This window comes from Phoca vitulina, unplaced genomic scaffold (assembly GCF_004348235.1).
Source record: "Phoca vitulina isolate PV1807 unplaced genomic scaffold, GSC_HSeal_1.0 scaffold67, whole genome shotgun sequence".
Classification (NCBI taxonomy): domain Eukaryota; kingdom Metazoa; phylum Chordata; class Mammalia; order Carnivora; family Phocidae; genus Phoca; species Phoca vitulina.
Window position 1 is genome coordinate 5,202,279 of NW_022589770.1, and position 19,774 is coordinate 5,222,052.

The window sequence follows — 19,774 nt, forward strand, 5'->3', positions numbered from 1 at the left end:
TGACCTTGATCTCAACCCGGCGTTCTCTCGGCTGCAGGCTAGCACTAGCCCTCAGCACAGCGCAGGAAGCGGATTCCCTCAAGTACTCTCCCAGAAGGTGGGCCAAACTACCGAAGTCCCAGTCTGCGAGATGACCCCGCCCGCGAGATGACCACGCCCACGATATGGCCCCGCCCACTGGTGGCCCCGCCCACACGGGAGTCCGAGGCTGATGCCGGCTCGGGGAGGAGACGCGTTGAGGGAACCTGGTTGGCTCTTCAGTTTGGGCCGCGTGGGGGGCGGGGCGAGGCCTGAGGGGGCGGGGCTTGCGGTCCTCCGGGCCGCTTGGCGCCAGCTGGGGAAATGGATGCTCTGCAGGTCCGCGGGCGCCGGGGGCGGGGAAAGTACTCGCTCGGCTGCGCGCTGGCCCCGCCCGGGACCCGGCCGGAGCGCGGGGCCGCCCCCTTCCTCCTTCGCTGGCGCTGGGCTGAGCCCCGAGCCGAGAAACGGAGTCGGCCCTGAGCTCCCTGTTTGGTTTTTGGGTGGCGGCAGCCTGAGGAGGAACATGGCGCTCGTAGGCAACGGAGCAGAGCTGGAGGCGGACGAGGTACTGGCTCGTGGGGGTGCGGGCATTGCCCCTGGAGTCCCGGAGGGATGAGCGAGCCCGGCAGGGACGGGCAAGGTCCCGCCCCCTGGTCCCCAGTCCGTGACTAGGCAACCTCCCGTCCGGAGGAAGGGGCAGGGGCTGCGGGTGGGGGCACCCGGCCTGGGAGGTCTGTCCGGACGCGAGCGTGGAGGGCGCTCGGAGCGGAGGCGCTGTGGAGGTTCTGGGCGCCGGCACCGTGGGGTCGTGGTGATAGAGGACACCACGTCGGGTCTGCGGGTGGATGGGTGCCAGCGCGCGGGAGCGCGGGACTCTGAGCTTCTTCAGGAGCGCTTGGGCTTTTTGAGGTCTGACCCTGAAGTCCCGACACTGGCCCTCTGGGGTTTGTGGAATATCATTTCTATGGAAGTTTCCAAGTGGCAGAACCGACAGGCTTACAGTTGGTGACAGGAGGGGGCTAGCCGGGGTGTGGGTGAGGGAGAAGGACCCCGAGGCGTGTCTGCACGAGCGGGCAGGGTAGGGGCTGCCGAGGGGGCTGGAGGGCTAGAGGACCAGAGCAGCAGCCCAGGAATTGGTGCTTTCTCCTCCGTCCATAGGGCACAGGCCTTTCCCATGCAGGTCCGCAGTGTCGGTGGTGGACTGGGGCGGGGGGGGGGGCGGGGGAAGGCGCTTCGAGAACTGACTCCGGCTTCCCGACTTCTCGACTGTATTTAAGTAATTAGTCACTTCTTCCTGCGGCCGGCGCGCGGGGGTCTGAGCACCCTAGGGCGCGCGCGCTGTACCTGTTGATTTATTGACTGTTCTTTCCAGCACTTAGGAGCACCGGAGAGACGCTCCCTCTTGCGCTGGAAGTTGAGGCCGGCGGCAGGAGCGGCCAGCGGCAGGAGCAGCTTCCGCAGCACCCACAGTTGCTGCTGCTGCCATTTTACCTGACTTGAATTTTACAAGTCGCTGCCGGAGGAGGTTTAGTTTCAAATGATGCAATAGTGGAAGATCTGGAGGAGGCGGGTTAAGATTCCTGTCCATCTCTTTAATGTTGGGAAACTCCTGACAACGAATACTGTGTTTTCAGTGTAGCCCTTAAAATCAAAGCGAAACAAAAACCAAACTACAGCTCCTTTACACGATTGACAGGCAAGAGGGCAAGCCAGGCTGTTTAAAACCTTCCTTACAGCCAGTCCCTTGCAGTGAGGACCCCCAAGACCACAAGCCAATGAACTAGAGCTTGCTAAGTTGCATCTTTTTATTGTTGAAACTTTTACACTACACGTAAAGGCGGATGATGAAATAGCGTATTTGTTGCGATTTTCATCCATGACAACCTTTCTTTATTTATAGCTTTAGATTGTCTTTTGGTATGACCTGGAGGCTTCTGTTTTTTTCTTTCCACCTGTCTTAGTTCTTTTCTGTAATCGAGGTAGTAAACCTTTCATCGTGCTTTGACTATACATACATTACCTTCCTCAAAAGTTTTTATGGCTGTCTGTTGTATATTAAGTTAAGTATTCATATGTGTGACATCCAAGGCCCTCTACGGTATGATCTAAATATGATGTTCCAGCCCATCCCCAACTGCTTCCCTATGTATAATCAGTTAGTTTAATCCATGTTATACTGGTATTATAAATGAGGAAACAAGACTGGCAGTACCTAGTAAATGTGGATTGAAATTTTTGAATCCCTAGTCTGCTTGTCTAAAAAGATTAGGGCTATATAATTGTCATGTCAGGGCATTGTTGAGAGAGAAATGGGATGCTATTAATAATTAACACTTGGACAAAAGGTGTAAACTGGGACTGTCCTGAGCATACTGAGACCTATAGCCACCATAGCCATACCCACTGTCTACAAGATGAACTGAAGTGTTGAGATGCATTAGCTAGGGAGGAGGACTCTAGGTCTGTGGAGGAAGTTAGGTTTTGAACAGCAGAGAGCTTGGCACACAGATTCTTGGTAAATACACATTTGTTGAATGAATGAATAAAAGCATAAATGATGTCACTTAATGACTTCTCAGTGTTTGCTCTATCTTTCATTTATTAAATTCAATAACTGCTAGGTTCCTGTTGCATGTAAGGTACTACATTGGTCCTAGGAGATGAGCAAAATACAAACAGAATTTTTTGCTCATGCCAAATTCTCTTTTGTCCCTCCATGGTACACCATTCCTATTGGTAGAAATTTTGCAAACATTTATTGAACATTTGCTCTGTGCTCAAACTTGGTAGGTGCCTTAGAAGGAGAAGACACAGTTTTAGCTCTCTAGGATTCTCTGGCTAGGTAGGGAGATAGGACATGTGTATAAGAACTCTGGAATAGGGGTGCCTGGGTGGCTCAGTCATTAAGCATCTGCCTTCAGCTCAGGTCATGATCCCAGGGTCCTGGGATCGAGCCCCACATCGGGCTCCCTGCTAGCCGGGAAGACTGCTTCTCCCTCTCCTCCCCCTGCTTGTGTTCCTGCTCTCGCTATCTCTGTCTCTGTCAAATATATAAAATCTTAAAAAAAAAAAAAAAGAACTCTGGAATAGAGCTCAAGGCAGGGTAAGCAAGTAGGAAGTACTGCATTGTGGACTGGGTACACTTGACTTCCTTGTAGAAAGTCCCTAATCCTGCAGTGGGCTGAAGTGCTATACCATGAGTGAACGAGACCCTGTTTGTCAGTTCTACTGGGCGTGTGAGGCTAAAATGGCTTATTTCAGCTGGGGAACTTTTTAAACACTTAATATGCATTTGGTAGTCTGTGTGGCCATTATTTTATATTCTAGGGAAGTAAAAGGGACACAGCTGTGTAGTTGGAAAAGTAGTAGGCTAGGGATTAGATGAACTGGGCTCTTTGTCACTAATTTGTCCAGTAACCATTTATTCATTATGTGTGCAAACATCTGCCTGCAGATACAGCAATGAACCAGACTGATCAGGTGTCTGTCTTTAACTAGTGATTTCATTGAGCAAGTCTCTCATTCTCTTAGGGTTCTTTTAAGTTTCCTCATATGAAGAAGGAGAGGCTGGATGAGCCCTTAAGTGTTCTTCCAGTTCTAGAAGTCTAGAACCCTCCTCTTTGGGGGAGGCTCTGTTTTGGGAGAAGAGCTAATAATATGGTAATTTTCTTTCGAAGTTTCTAAGGAGATGATTGTAGTAGAGATGCTGTCATAACAGCTGGTGGATGGGGTGCTTTCCTGAGTGAACTGGTGTTTGTTGTTGTTGTTTCATTTTTGTTTTTTTCCTGTTTAGTTTCTAGGAGGATAAATGTGGGAACGTAGAGGTTAGGGCTTATGACCTCAAGGGTGGCAAAAGTTGTTTCTGGAGGGAGGCAGAAGCATCTTAGATATTGCAATGGTTTTGTAGCCCTTCAGAGCTTGGTCAAGAATATCTTATTAACATTAAAATTTCTCTCTTTGAGTTTTCTTGGGTATTATGTAAGCAATGTTGACATCAAGTTCTTGGGAGAGATACAGGATGTATGCAAGGTCAATGCTATAAGCCTGTGGCAAATAGGTGGCTAGGATTGGAAGACTTTCTATCAGTTACTTGATCTTGAAGTCATCTCTTTCTGGGTGACTTCCTCATATGTGCAGGCTGCCCATTGGCTGCCTTGTGGATGTTGCTTCTGTTTGGCCCTGAGTGTTTTTGTGCATGACTTGGTATTTGAGAATTAAATAGGAATAGTTTATATTTTATTATTTAATCCTACTAAAGTTATTCAGTCCACCAATAGTTGTCAAGTACTGAAAAGAGAAGATATTGGTAGTATCTGAATGAATATCTAGCAGCTACTTAAGTTAAAAATTGTTTTCTCATATGAAACAAAATTAAGTTCACTAAAATTAACTTTTTTTTGGAGTTTATTTTTATTTATTTATCTAAGTAATTTCTACACCCTATGAGGGGTGTGAACTCACAACCCTGAGATCAAGGGTTGTGATGCTCTTCCAACTGAGCCAGCCAGGCACCCCAAAAAATAACTTAAAAAAATACAATTTTTTGGGGTGCTTGGGTGGCTCAGTCGTTAAGCGTTTGCCTTCGGTTCAGGTCATGATCTCAGGGTCCTGGGATCGAGCCCTGCATTGGGCCCCCTGCTCCGCGGGAAGCCTGCTTCTCCCTCTCCCACTCCCCCTGCTTGTGTTCCCTCTCTCGCTGTCTCTCTCTCTCTGTCAAATAAATAAATAAAAAAAAATCTTAAAAAAAAGAAAAAATTTTTTAAAGTAGGCTCCATGCCCGGCGTGGAGCCTGACGTGGGGAGCTGAGATCAAGAGTTGGACACTTAACTGAATGAGCCGCCTAGGCATCCCTAAAAAATAACTTTTTTTTTTTAAAGATTTTATTTATTTGACAGAGAGAGACACAGCGAGAGAGGGAACACAAGCAGGGGGAGTGGGAGAGGGAGAAGCAGGCTTCCCGCCGAGCAGGGAGCCCGATGCGGGGCTCGATCCCAGGACCCTGGGATCATGACCTGAGTCGAAGGCAGACACTTAACGACTGAGCCACCCAGGCACCCCTAAAAAATAATTTTTAAGAAGATAATTTTTCAATTGTTTTACTTTTGCTGGAGAAATTGCAGTGTTGAATGTCTTTTAAAAATTTGGTTACATTGCTATTATTATGTAGAAATTGGAAATTTGCATGTGTAATATGGTATATTACATTAAAAGCTACTCAGCAAATAGTTATAAAGTTAAATATTAATAGCTTTAAAATTTTTATTTTTTATTTTTTTAAAGATTTTATTTATTTATTTATTTTATTTTATTTTTTTAAGATTTTATTTATTTATTCATAAGAGACAGAGAGAGAGAGAGGCAGAGGGAGAAGCAGGCTCCCTGCTGAGCAGGGAGCCCGATGTGGGGCTCCATCCCAGGACCCTGGGATCATGACCTGAGCCGAAGGCAGATGCTTAACGACTGAGCCACCCAGGCGCCCAGCTTTAAAATTTTTAATTTGACTTAAAATATTTATTCAGTTATTCCAAATTCATTATTGAATAAAAAGAATAAACTTTATACTTGTTCTTTTAATGTATAAAGCACACATATATATATCTCTCAGTGCTTTTAAAATTTCATGGTGGCTGTGGTTAGGAAAAAATGTCTAATAGGGCTCCTTAAGAGGGCAATAATGAAAAAAGTTGAGAAACACTGAGTTAGAGAAAGAAATAGCTCATTTGGCAGATGCTTTCATGGTCTGCCTTTTTGGCCCAGGATTTTTAAAATTTTTTAATTTAAACTTTTATTTTTTTTTTGGCTCAGGATTCTTTTTAGATCTAATTTTTTTTTAAAGATTTTATTTATTTGAGAGAGAGAGAGAGTGCAAGCGTGTGCGAGCGAGCACACACAAGCAGGGATGGGGTGGTGGGCGGGGGGCAGAGGGAGAGGAAAAGGGACAAGCAGATGCCCTGCTGAGCGTGGAGCCTGACTTGGGCTCAGTCCCAGGACCCTGAGATCATGACCTGAGCTGAAATCAAGAGTCAGACCTTTAACCGACTGAGCCATCCAGGAGCCCCAGATCTAATTCTAATTTAGAAAATTTATCCATTGGAATTTTAGATGAAGTTTAGATAAGATTGATTGCTATAATTTTTAAAATTTTTTTTAGAAGATTTTATTTATTTATTTGACAGAGAGAGAGTGAGTGAGAGAGAGAGCAAGAACAAGCAAGCACAAGGAGGGGGAGCAGCAGAGGGAGAGGGAGAAGCAGGCTTCCCGCGGAGCAGGGAGCCCGATGTGGGGCTCAATCCCAGGACCCTGGGATCATGAGCTGAGTCGAAGGCAGACGCTTAACCGACTGAGCCACTCAGGTGCCCTGCTTGCTACAATTTTTTTAAGAATCAGATTTGTTCTTTCATTGCACCAGTGTTCACTGAGCACCTGAGAGGTGCTACCAGTCCATAGATGCTGGAAGTACACACTAAGTGCACACTAAGATAAGACCGCATTACTGCCCTTGAGGAACATACACTCTAGCAAAAGACAAAGTTACACAAGTAACTAGTCTATCTTTGGGTCAAGGTAGAAAGCCATGTGATTTATCATCCATAGCACGGCAGTATGAGAGTAAATGGATGCTTTCCGTAATTACCCTAGGACAACAGGTGCAACACAGGGATGCCACCCTAGTTTAGGGGCTGGCAGGGCCTTTAAGGAGGAGATGATATTTGAATGGGGTCTTGAATGGTGAGCAAGCTTGTGCTGGGCAGAGCAAGTGGGATAAGGCGCAGGCTTGGTGGAAGTTGAGATGGGTGCGGATGAGAGCACACCTGGGTTCAGCAGGGCACACACTCAGCACGTGGGAGGGAGAGCTGGTGAGGGCTGAGACTGCAAAGTCCAGCTTGGATCATGTGGTGCAGCATCCGGAACATCATGCTAAGGAGTTTTTAGGAGTTAAATCTCCTAAAAAATGGGAGTCTGGGAGGTTTTTTAGCTAGGCAAGTGGGGTAAGGTTATTTATTTTAGGAAAATAAATGTGGTGAAGTTGATGCAGCCAGATTGTGGAGGTGGCAGCTGGAAGGGCGAGTGGCTGTTGCAACAGTTAATGTGGGCGGAGGTGAGAACTGAAGTGGAGCAGAGACCACAGGCTTCCAGAGAAGAGGCCAGATGTCAGGGAGAACCTGGAGGAGGAACGGGCTTGGCGACCTTTTCCCCAGTTTGAGGGTCAGTGGATGGGGAGAGGTGGGGAGCTGCTCAGTGATAATCCTGGGTTCCTTGTGTGGCTGGGCGGTCATGCTGTTAACACAGGAGGAGTGGGTGTAGAGGATGGGGGAGGACCTCACATAGAATATGCTCACCTTTGTGGCTCGCTGTGACTTTCCTTACCAAGGGGAGCATGAACCCTTTGTAAGGGCATGAGTTTGGGCCAGGTTAAGAAAGCGTGTTTGTAAATTGGTTCTGCAGGTTAGTGGGAGGAAAAAATAGCATCAGTTTATACCCTCAACCTCTCATTCCTGCTCAGGTTAACCAACAGGCAATTTTCCTGAAATGTTCATTCTTGAGTCTCCTGAGACGCCATCTATACTTGGAATGCCACCTTCTCAGGGAAACTTGCCTTCATTTTCTCTTCCCCTTCCCTTCGTACTTGGATACCCCTTTCCTTCCTTTCAAGTCCAGTAGCAGAGGTATGCTCTCTCTCGAGGCAGGTCTCAGATCTTCCTGGCATTAGCTGTTTGCCTTCTTACCTTGGTTCTGTGCCCAAGGGTCCTGTTACTGATTATCCACAGTGCGAATCTGATACTGTGAATTCTGTGAGGCTCACGGTTTCCACCTAACCATCTGTTGACATCTAGTCAACAACAGTGGCCTTCTCAGGTGGGTCTCCTGAAGTCACTATGTGCTCACTTTCCAGAAGATGTATACATGGACTGCCCGGGTGCTTGTGAGGCTTCCTGGGGAGAGTTTGCTGCTGGTCCCTGCCTGTGGCAGATCTCTCTTCTTCCACTCACATGCTTAGTGGGTATTGGTCATACACTCTCACCGGTTGGCTGTATTGGTTGGGTCATCACACCTCTCTAAAGGGACTCCTCAAGTGTGGAATGCCTGGCAGTTCATAATGCCGTTATGCAACTTACACTCTTTATTTAAAGACTTTGGGTATGTAGTAAGTTCTTCTTTGCCGAGATCTGAGGACATGTCCCCTTAGTACTGCTGATATTATGCTGACATGTATATAGGGCCTACATATTTTTAAATATTTTAATGAAATAATACCACATATATGTATTTGTTGGGTCTGATTGCAGCTAGTAAATAAGAATTATTCAGTCTAATGTGTTGGATATTATTGCATTAGGTGCTGTAGGGGCAAACACAGCTCCAGCTCTAAGTTATGACCTAGTGGGGAACGGGAGCAGGTGTAGACAAATAGACATAATACTCTGGGCTGAGAACCATAAAGGAGGGATACCAGGGTGCTTTGGGAACACAGAGGAGGGCACCTCATCCGAAGGAGGGGATTGGGTGTCAGGGATGGTTTCCTGGAGGAGGCCACTTCTTAGAAAATCTGGATCTTACAGGATGAATAGGGGTCGGCTGCATAGGAGAGAGTTGGGAACCAGGGGAACTCTTGAAGTGTGTCCCAGGGAGAAGCAACGGCAGGCATAATATAGAGAGGTGAGGGAGAGTTGGTGGTGTTCTGGGTGGCAGGGAACGAGTCTGGAAGGGTAGGAAGGGCTGTCTGAGTCTTCCATGCCAAATTGTGGATCCCTTGTGTGCACTTAAGGGTTTAATCGAGGAGCGGTATGGAGAGATCAGCAGGTGGTTGGGGGGGTGCTCTCTCTGGCAGTGCATGAAGGCTGGTGAGAGGGAGACGGGACCTGAGGTGGGGAGGCAGGTAGTTTTCTGGTGTTTTGTTTTGTTTGTCCAGTGCCTGTTAGAGCCCACTGAAGGCCGACTGTATGCCGGGGTAACTAAGCAGCGGGATAACACGATGGGTAAGATACGGAGCAGATACCTGGGAATACAGACACATGCACACAACTCTGACCTGAAATGGGGGAGAGTCTAGACAGGGTGTAAGCACCCTGGCACTCCTAGGAAGAGGTGAGGACTTTTCACAGGGCAGTCATCAGGATGTCATGGGGATGCTATGCCCCATACCCGCGAGTCAGCTGAGTTGGCTTCCTGACCAAATCTTTGTGTGACTTGGAGCTACCCAGCTGGGTGACTTAGAGCAAGTCCCTTAAGCCTTTTGGGCTCCGGTTTCCTCATAGGTAATGGAAAAGAGTTGACATTGACCATCTTTTTCTGAAGTTCTTTGGAACTTTGACATCTGTGATCTAGACGGTGGCTGTTGATCTGGATGGTGAGGGGTGGATTTCAGTAGGCAGCAGTGGAACGGATCACACCTTCATTCCTTCAAGCAGAGGGAGCAGCAGAGGAAACATGCTCGGGCATGGATGAAGCATGACGGAGGTGCTGCAGCAGAGGGTGAGTGAGAGCTGTGGGCCGAGGCAGGGGAGCCGTCCTGTGTGTTGTAGCAGGTTCTGATAGACCTTCAGTGCTCAGCTAAGGAGCTTGGGTTTGGTTTTTTTCTCATTTCTTTTTTGACAGTGGGGAGACACATGTATCCTTCCATATTTGGGGAAGGTCTTTCCTTCTATTTTCTTCCCTCCCTTCCTCCCTCCCTCCCTTCCTTCTTTCTCTCTCTCTCCGCCTTCCGGTAAAGGAAGCAATGATGATTCTGCAGTTCTATCTTAGTTTCCCTTTCTCCTTTCCCAACTCATTCTTGAAATTTTAAACTAATGACTGTCAACTGCAGTGCAGTGGTTAAAGAGGCAGCCAAGTCAGACGTGCCTGAGTAATTCCATAGGCTTATGTTTCGTCACATAGATTCTTACAAAGTTCTGAGATGCAGAACCACATGACCCACCACTCTGGTGCACTCAGCAGGACCAGTCCAGGTTTCTCGGGGAGTCCCCTTAGTCCTTTTCTCCCTCTCTGCTTCCTTAGACCGCTCTGTTCCAGAGTTCTGGGGGTCCTGGTCTGTTTTCAACTCATGAGCCACAGTTCCTTCCATTCAGAACTAAAGGAAACAAACCTCAGATTCTCACATCATTTTTCAGGCCAAATGGGGTGTGATCTTTTCGAAAGGAAGTGGGCAAGACAGATGACCGAGTGGGAGATTCCTGAAGAGAGAGGGGTGGGGCCTGACTCCAAAACCTCTCCCAGAAGCACTCATGTGTCATCATCTGTGCGGAATCATCAATGGGGTGCTCATTGCCCAAGAGCAGCTACTCCCTATGCAGAGTAGTATTGAGCTTCTGAAGAGGGCCAGCTTCCCATTTGCTGTGTGACTGGGCATGCTGTTTAACCTGTCTGATGCTCTTCATTTATAAAATGGGGATAATGATACCTACCCTATAAGGTTGCTGATGAGGTTGAAATAAGAGTCTACTTGACAAAGCACTTGGCATATAGAATTACTCCAAAAATGGTAGTTCTCTTTTTCCATATGCTTTTACCTTAAGACCTTGCTGCCACTGTTCATTATTTATGGGTTTAATGAAGAATCTACCCAAATGTGTGTTCAAATATAGTTTTACCTTATTTTTGCAGCCAACTGAGAAGGAAATTCTGTGTAAGCCCATGTCCGAGAAACAGGAAGTGACTGGCCCAGGGTCACTCAACTCACTCAGGCACAGAATTGGCATTAGAAGCCAAGTGCTCTAACTCTACATTCAGTACCCTTCCCACTAGGTCAGAGAGTGGCAGACTTTGTCAGAAGGACAAATGCACTCTGCCCCCTTCCTGCCTGTTTTTGTAAATAAAGTTTTTTTGTTTTGTTTTGTTTTGTTTGTTTTTTTTTTAGAGGGAGAGAGTTTAAGAGAGAGAGAGAACGTGGAGGGGCAGAGGAAGAGGGAGAGAGAATCCTCAAGCAGACTCCCCACCGAGCACAGAGCCTGACTCAAGGCTCGATCCCACATCCCTGAGATCATGACCTGAGCCCAAATCAAGAGTCGGACACTTAACCAACTAAGCCACCCACGTGCCCCACAAATAAAGTTTTATTGGGACACAGCCATGCCTGATTGTTTAGGTGTTGCCTGTGACTGCTTTCACACTATAATCACAGAGTTGAATAGTTGGGACGCGGACTATATGGCCCAGATGGCCTAAATATAATTATCAGTTCTTTATGGAAAACGTTTGCTGACCCTTGTACTAGGTGATTTCAGGGGCTATGTGTAAGTTTATAATGTGTTGTAAGCCTTATGAATTAAATTTGCTTATTTCCTTAATACTCATATAGGCATCAAAAACTAGGAAAAAATATAAATCTGGTTGACGCATCCCATGAGGTGGTATGGTACAAGTTCTGGAGTTAGATGGACATGGGTTTGAAGCCCTGCTCCTCCATGTACAGCCTTGGATAAATTAAGCTTCAGTTTCATCTGTAAAATGAAGAGAATATAACCTACTTCCGTGGGTTGTTGTGGGGGTTAAAGCCCTATAAAGTGCTTAGCTTATGGGGTGCAAAGGTTGGCTCTTAGCTCTATTGTGGTGGAGACCGCGCATGCAGATGCTTGACATTGTTTTCCGAGCAGGGTAAGGAACTGGCTGTGTGAAGGTCGGCCCCTCCGGGCTCCAGCGCAACTCCCATCCAGCAGGTGGATCCCTTTAGGATAGAAGCAGTTAGCTCTCAGGTCAATCCCAAGACTCCAGCCGGGTCAATTCTGTGAGTTTATAGTCTTCACACTCTCCTGAGGAGGGATCAGAAACCACTTACCACAAAGGAGAGTGGTCAACAGGGGCTCGGTGCAGAACAGTGTTAATATTTGTCAGGGAGGCATTTGGCAGTCTCAGTTATATTTTGAAAATGGCATTTCCCCATCGACACATAAATGTTATGTAACCTTTGGTTCTTCCAAACATTTTGCTGTGCAGGATGGTCCCCCCTTTAACACTGGAGAATGTTGTAACAGTCTTTGCAGGCTTCTCATGTAGCACCTCGATGTTAGCAGGAGACTGTGACTTGTGTTCCGTTACTTAGTGTAAGAAGTTAAAAGGTAAAGGAGGTGACAGTGTGTGTGCGAGCACTCTTGGCCCTGGAGGGGGTTCTAGGGTTCTTGCTCAACCCCACGGCAATGTGCCATGCCAGACTGCTCTTCCTAAAGTTCAAGTCCTGTTTAAAATCTGTTCACAGCTTCTCATTGCCTTTGAGGTATTATGCAGACACCTTAGCATGGTAATATAAGACCTTCCCTAGAACCTAGCTCACGGTTCTCACACTTTAGTGTGCATAGGTCCCCAGGTTAAGGGAGCGAGTGACTTGTTAAGATGCACACTCCGAGGCCCCCCCAGGCCCCCGAACCAGTCCTATTCAGTAGGTCTGGGGTGGCTCCCAGAAGCTTGCATTCCTAACGAGACTGACAGTGCTGAAGTGCTTGTAGCATCCCATGTACTCCCCAGCTCCCAAAAGGTCAGTCCCCGCTTTTAAGATGCTGTCCCTCACCTGGCCAGTTCCTCTTCACTGGTTAAGACCTGTGGGCACCTCTCCTCCTCCAACCTTTCTAGATATTCCCTCCTTCCCTCCCCTCCAGGTGCTCAATAACTATGTAGCATTCTTGGCTGCCAGGGATGGGACAGAACCGTCCCCTTGTTCCTAAGGGAAAGGGTGGTTCTTCTTTCCAGCGGAGAACAGAAAAGGAACTCCCTTCAGGGGTTTCTAACAAAGTGGTATTTTTATCTTAACCAGGAAGGAGAATTTGCCTCCACAGTCTATTGGCCTGATTTCAGTACACTTGAAAAACAAAACAGCTTTATTGAGGTGTAAATACATACCATAAAACTGACTCCTTTTAAGTGTACAATTCAGTGATTGTTACTAGATTTATAGAATTATGCACAAATCATCACAATTGAGTTTTTTTGAAATTGAGGTATAATTAACATAAACCTTTATATTCATTTTAGGTATACAACATAATGATTTGATAATTTGTATGTATTGTAGAATGATTGCCACAATGAGCCTAGTTAACATCTGTCACCATACATTAGTGACATTTTTTTCCTTGCGTTGAGAACCTTTAAGATCTACTCTCTTAGCAACTTTCAAATATGCAATATATTATTATTAGCCATAGTCACCATGGTGTACCTCACATCCCCAGGACTTATTTATTTTTTAACTGGAAGTTTGTACCTTTTGACTCCCTTCATCCATTTTGCCCCCCAATCCAATTTAAGAATATTTCTATCACCCCATAAAGATTCCTCGTACCCATTTGCTCTTATCTCAATACACTTTTAACATTTAAAATAATTGAACAATTTAAAATCACCAGAAGTAGATAAAATTTCTCAGGCAGAAATAAAAATGAGATGCCAGTATATAGGATAAGGATAATGCAAAAGTGTTAGGCATCAAAAAACAGGACTGGAGAACAGGATGCATTTTTTTAAAAAGATTTTATTTATTTATTTGAGGGAGAGAGAACAAGCTGGGGAGAGGGGCAGAAGCAGAGGGAGAAGCAGACTCCCCGCTGAGCAGGGAGCCCAACATGGGGCTCAGGGCTCCATCTCGGGTTCTGGGATCATGACCTGGGCCAAAGGCAGATGCTTAACCAACTGAGCCACCCAGGCGCCCCTAACAGGGCACATTTTGGTCAGCACTTGACGTGGCTCTTACACTGTGACATCATCAGAAGAGAGGTTCGAGGGCTGCATGAATTACCCCTGTCCAAATGAAGAATTTGTGCTGTTTGCAGGAAAGCAGATGTGTAGTGTACATGGATAAAGTTTTTTCCCTATTTTCTAGTTCATTCCCCAAGGCAGATGCTATTTATGCAATACGTTTAACTCCTGCTAGAGGAATAAACAAGCAATTGCATTTCTAAGCCATTAAGCAGTTGAATAAAAGGGACTGTCCCCATAGCTGAAGTCTCAAGTGGGACAGAGAGTCAAATGAAATCAGCCTCTTTTTAGGTGTCCCTGAATTTCAGATTTGTGTGTCTCTTCTTAGGAAGGCATGTGAGAGGGTGCCTGGGTGGCTCAGTCGGTTAAGTGTCTGCCTTTGGCTCAGGTCATGATCCCAGGGTCCTGGATAGAGTCCCGCATCGGGCTCCCTGCTCAGTGGGGAGTCTGCTTCTCCCTCTGTTACCCACCCACCCCCGCCGGCTCGGGCCCTCTCTCTCTTTCAAAAATAAATAAATAAAATCTTAAAAAAAAAAAAAAAGGAATGCATGTGAGAGAGAGGGGAAAGAATACAGGTGGGCTTGCAGGTTAGCAGACATCACCCGAGAGAGTTCTGCCCGTGGCTGGCAGCGTGACCTTGGGCAAGTGACTTAATCTGATTCTCTGTGAGCTTCAGTTTCTCATCAGCAAATGGGGATTCTAATGCCCACCTCACAGAGGTGCTGGGTGGGGCCTTGGAGAAGTGGCTCAAGCCGGGTAACCAAGGGCAAGGCACTTGGAGCCATAGTTTCCTGCTCCCACAGTGGGGCTGAGCGAAATAACACATGCTGTCTGGTTGGGGTAGATAGGGAATGTTCACAAAATGAGGATGACTATAATTTATTCGTACACTTAATGCTCTTAGAAGCTTGAGCTGTTCACATTTCTAACAGTTTGCTAATTTAGTAATAATAGCATGTATGTGTGTGTGTGTGAGTGTGTGTGTGTGTGTGTGTGTGTGTGCATGGTATTCCTTCCAGCTTTTCCAAATGGAAAACATTGAGATCCATGGAATTCTTTTTCATCAAACTTAAAGCACATCTACTCTAATTTCATAAATAGTTGAGATGACTTTACTAAGACATGAGGCTCCATAAATCAAAATATATCTAATTATATTTGGCATTTAAAAAAGTAAAGCTACTATCTTAGAAAGAATCATTTTCTTCTTCGAAAGGCTTACCTGTTTTTTACCTCCCTTTGTAGTTTGCAGAGGAGGAGGTTGCATTTGAATTTAAGTAAGGGTCCCCCCTTTAGATATACACAAGCCCAGTCCCACTTGGGGTCTGCATGCCTGGGGAAGCAGTTTTCACGGGACAGGCGATTAGGCTCCCCTCAGGGACATGTGACATGCTTAAATGAACTCCTGTCCCTTTATTAAAGACCACAAAGCATTCCATTTCAATTGTGGCAATGTGGAGACAGTTGTCCTTTCTGTAATTATTTCAAGAGCAAACACAAGGCTTTGGGGGAACAATTTAAAACGGCATTGTCCAACCAAACCAGCCCTCCCTCTGCCTCATCCACGATTCCCCATCTCTGTTCCTCTCACTTTCCCCTTCTTTTACTTCCACATTTCTGTCATCAGTTAGTCCTGTCAAATCTAGCTCCAGAACATGGCTCCTTACTGCAGGCTGGCTCCTTCTCTCTATCCACACCACCATCTTCTCGTGCCCTCCCTTCTTGGACAGCATCCTAACTGGTCTGCCTGCTCCCTCTGCCTTCTGCAGCCCACTCCACTCTGCAGCCCTCATACTCATTCACAAACATTAATACGTGTTACCAACCTGCTTAAAACTTCCGTGGCTTTCTAGAATGTTTAGAATACAGTGCATGCTCCTTCCTGTGGTTTGTGTGGTCAGGCTTTTGCCTTCCTCTGGCTCACCTGCTGTTCTACCCACCCTAGCTTCCAGTAGATCTGAACATGCCCCGTTCTTTCCCACCATGGTGCTCTTGCATGTTTCTCCAGCCTGGCAGGCTTCAACCAGGCCTTCACATGACCGGCTCCTTCTTACTTTCCATCCTCACTTTAAAGATCACGTTCCAAGTGCGGCTTTCCTGAGGTTCTGTCTTCAAAGCAGCCTTTCTCTTTCTCTATTACGCATCCTGAGTATTTCCTATTTGATATGATCACAGTCTGTATTATCTTGTTTATTTTCTTCTGTGTCATCTGTCTCCATCAGGTTTCAGCACCGGAAGCAGAAACTGCTGTGGGTCATTTAAGTAACATGAGTTTAAGAAGGGAAGTTTGTGTTTATAAACTGCGCAGAGGGGCTGAAGGAGCAGCTCTAGGCTGAGCCTCCAGGAATGACCTTCAGTCCCATCCAGAGCTGACTCACTAGGGGAGGTGCTCATACTCCTTGGCTGACGATTCTAGAGCTAAATGTTCATGGCACTTTGAAGTAGCTGTTATTCAGGGATCAAGAAGCCAGAATCCAGAAGCTTTGATTGTCACTGCTTTTTATACACAGGAAGCTGGAAAATGGACGCTGGAGCATTGCTTTTGAAACTACCTCAGCTTCTAGGATGCCTGGATAGCTCAGTTGGTTGAGTGTCCGACTCTTGATCTCAGGGTCGTGAGTTCAAGCCCTGCAATGGGCTGTGCACTGGATGTGGAGCCTACTAAAAAAAAAGGTGTATAAACTACCTCAGCTTCCTCACTTGTGTTTGACAGCAGAAAAGGTCAGAAAGGGGCGGGAAAATGCCCTCAGCCTTCTGCCTCCTGTACAGGTGTATCTCAGTTAGTACAGCTTAATTTTCACCCAGAGTCGCTTCCCTTCCTCTGTAGCTGCAAATCTACAAGGCTCTCAGCAGCTCCTGTCTGTAAAGTGTATTGAGGTTCCTCGAATGTCTGTTATGACCCAGGCAAAACTGTTACGATTGGTTTCTTCTGTTGTCTCTAGCTGCTTCTCAGCCTCTTAATTTTTCTTTTTTTTAAAGATTTAAAAAAAATTATTTATTCATTTGAGACAGAGAGAGAGAGAGAGAGCATGAGCAGGGGGAGAGGCAGAGGGAGAGGGAGAGGGAGAAGCAGGCTCCCTGCTGAGTCAGGAGCCCGATGAGGGACTCGATCCCAGGACCCTGGGATCATGACCTGAGCCGAAGGCAGACGCTTAACCATCTGAGCCACCCAGGCGCCCCATCAGCCTGTTAATTTTGGCAGTTTTTTGGTTCCAGATTGGCTGCACATTTTTGCCAGTTTTCACTATAGATAGCTCTCTCTTAATTAAAAAATGATTTAAAGAGACCTTTAGAGTTTAGAGGTGTATTATTCTGATGTAAATGCCGAGGTTCTTTAGCTTCCCCTCCACGTATTTGGAGCAATGAGTAAACAGCTAAGAATTGGTAATGAAACAGCTTCAGGTGGCAGCAAATTAGGCAGACCTTTAATATTCTCATTGTAATAAAGTCCATTTTGTAATGTACATTGGTGTGTAAGTCAGTGGCTATATACCTCAGTTGTCATTAGGAGAATCAGAAAAATAACTGAATATTATGGCTAAAATTTAGATGTGCCCTAACCTTGTAAGATTCCTTAGCAAAACAGAATTCTTATTATAAGCAAGTTCTAAGTATTAGAATATGCTTGGAGGGGATAAAGAGTGAGAAGCTTAAAAGTTGCCTAGGCCAAATTTGGGACAATTTGAGCACAAAAATAATTAGGGGCAGTGATGTGTACAGTTCATTTTAAATAATAGGACTCCATGAGCCCATATTAATGATAACTAACTAGATAGATAAATGGGGGATATGGGAGGGCTTTCACTTTCAGTAAAAGGAGGGAGTGCTGGAGTTGGAAAATCAATCTGTAGCCATCATAGTAAAGATTGAGTCAGGCAGCTGTCACCATAGGTGCTGAATCTAGGGGTAAATAGATTTTACGTGGTAAAAAGACTACGTAGATATTCTCTAGGATATTTTGGTCTTTTTTTTTTTTAAGATTTATTTTAGAGAGAGAGAGCCAGCGCAATCATGAGTGGGGGGAGGGACAGAGAGAGAGAGAGAGAGAGAATATCAGGCAGTCTCCTCCCCTGAGCCCGGAGCCCAATCCAGGGCTCGATCTCACAATCCTGAGAGATCATGACCTGAGCTGAAAACCAAGAGTTGAATGCTCAACCGACTGAGCCACCCAGGCGCCCCTATTTACATGGTCTTACACTGTCTCACCACAAACTCATTAATTGCAAGACAAAATAGTAACTGTGCGGTGGAGAAATCAAACACCTTGGCTGGGTGATCAAAATTAGTATCACCAGTGATGGCAGATGAACGAACATCTGTGCCTCTGGATATAAATGACCTGACAAGGACACAGTGTCCCTTCTGCAGTAGCCTAACCTGGATCTAATTGTGGGGAAACATCAGAGAAACTTTATCCTTTTATTTTTATTGTTTAAAAAAGATTTTATTTATTCGTTTGACACAGAGAGAGCACAAGCAGGGGGAGCGGCAGAGGGAGAGGGGAGCCCGATGTGGGGCTCAATCCCAGGACCCTGGGATCTTGACCTGAGCAGACCCTTAACTGACTGAGCCACCCAGGGGCCCCTCAGAGAAACTTTAAATAAGGAAGATTCTATTTACAAAAAAAAAAAAAAAGGAGAGGAGAGCTGTACTCCAAAAATAGCAATGTCATAGAAGACAAAGACTATGAGAATGTTCCAGATTAAAGGGGGTGAACGAGACATGACTGTTGGATAGACCCTGTACTGTAGGGGAAACATGCCAAAAAGGAAAATTGTTGGGTCAGTTGACAAAATTGGAATATGGACAGTAGTTTCAGGTAGTTAAATTTATTGAAGTGGGTAACTGTGTGGTGGTTACATAAGGATTATCCTTATTTTTAGGAGATACACCCTAAAGTATTTACAGGCAATGGGCCACAATATATGTAATTTACTCTCAAATGGTTCAGAAAAAATAGTAGCTAAGCTGCTAGGTAGAAAGAAGAAGGGAGGTGGGAGGAGAGGGGAGGGAGAGTAGATTATAAAGCAAACAGGGCAAAGTGTAAATAATAGAGGAATCTGGATAAATAGCACACAGGTGTTCTTTTTACTATTCATATTCTGGTAACTTCTTTAAGTTTAAAATTATTTCTAAATAAAGAGTTTAAAAAAAAGTTATCTAGGGACTGAAAGTGCTGTTTATTTATCCTGGACATGGAGGCAATGGGTTATGAAACAAATTCAGCTAAAATGTCATGTTACTTTACTGTGCAGGAGTTTTTGTCTAGGTATGTTGAAACTGCTTATCTTGAAGTAATACTTTAACCTTTTTTTATATTGTTCTAATTGTTCATTCTTTTTTACATTATACAAATAATGCATAAAAGCATTCTTGTTACAAAAATCTAAATGATGCGGAAGTCAAAACGTGATCTTTCCTTTACCATTCCCTCCCTTCTCCTTCTCAGAAGAAATCAGCATTAGGGTTTTTATAAGTATATACTATACACCTTTCCTGGGATTAGGCTTTTCATTTAATATATCTTAGCGATATTTCCACTGTTTGCTTTATTCTTTATGTAATGACTGAAGGGAATTGGGTAATGTAACTGTACCATTATTTATTTACTATTTCTGTATACAAGATCATTTAGGTAGTTTCTAATTTTTTCCCGATATAATATGTTCCATAATAGATGGACCCTTGTGCATGTGTATAGATATTGTAATAGCATAGAATCCTAGAAGTAGTATTGCTGTGTTAATGTATATGTATTTAATTTTTAAAATAGATACTGTAAGGCTGACTTCTAAATAGACTGTAGCAAAGATATATGTTCACTTTCCAGCATCTCTGCCAAGTGTTGATATTATCAATCTTGTACATTTTTGTCAGTCATATGGACAAAATGCTACTACTTTTTAGGTGCATTTTTTTTTTCTTTTTTTTTTAAGTAGACTCCACACCCAGGATGGAGCCCAACGTGGGGCTTGAACTTAGGACCCTGAGCTCAAGATCTGAGCTGAGATCAAGAGTCCGGCACTTAGCCAGTCGACTGAGCCACCCAGGGGCCCCTTTTAGGTGCATA

At 45.3% G+C, this 19,774-nt stretch overlaps 1 protein-coding gene across 1 annotated transcript in view; it reads left to right on the forward strand.

Annotated features, from left to right (window-relative positions):
• The first annotated feature begins 320 nt into the window (after positions 1 to 320).
• The window catches only part of TTC39B (tetratricopeptide repeat domain 39B), a 119,816-nt gene continuing 100,362 nt past the window's right edge, over positions 321 to 19,774 (forward strand). The window contains exon 1 of the mRNA XM_032392274.1: positions 321 to 586. Coding sequence (XP_032248165.1) covers positions 347 to 586 — 240 coding nt within the window. The 5' untranslated portion in view covers positions 321 to 346. The remainder of the gene's footprint in view (positions 587 to 19,774) is intronic.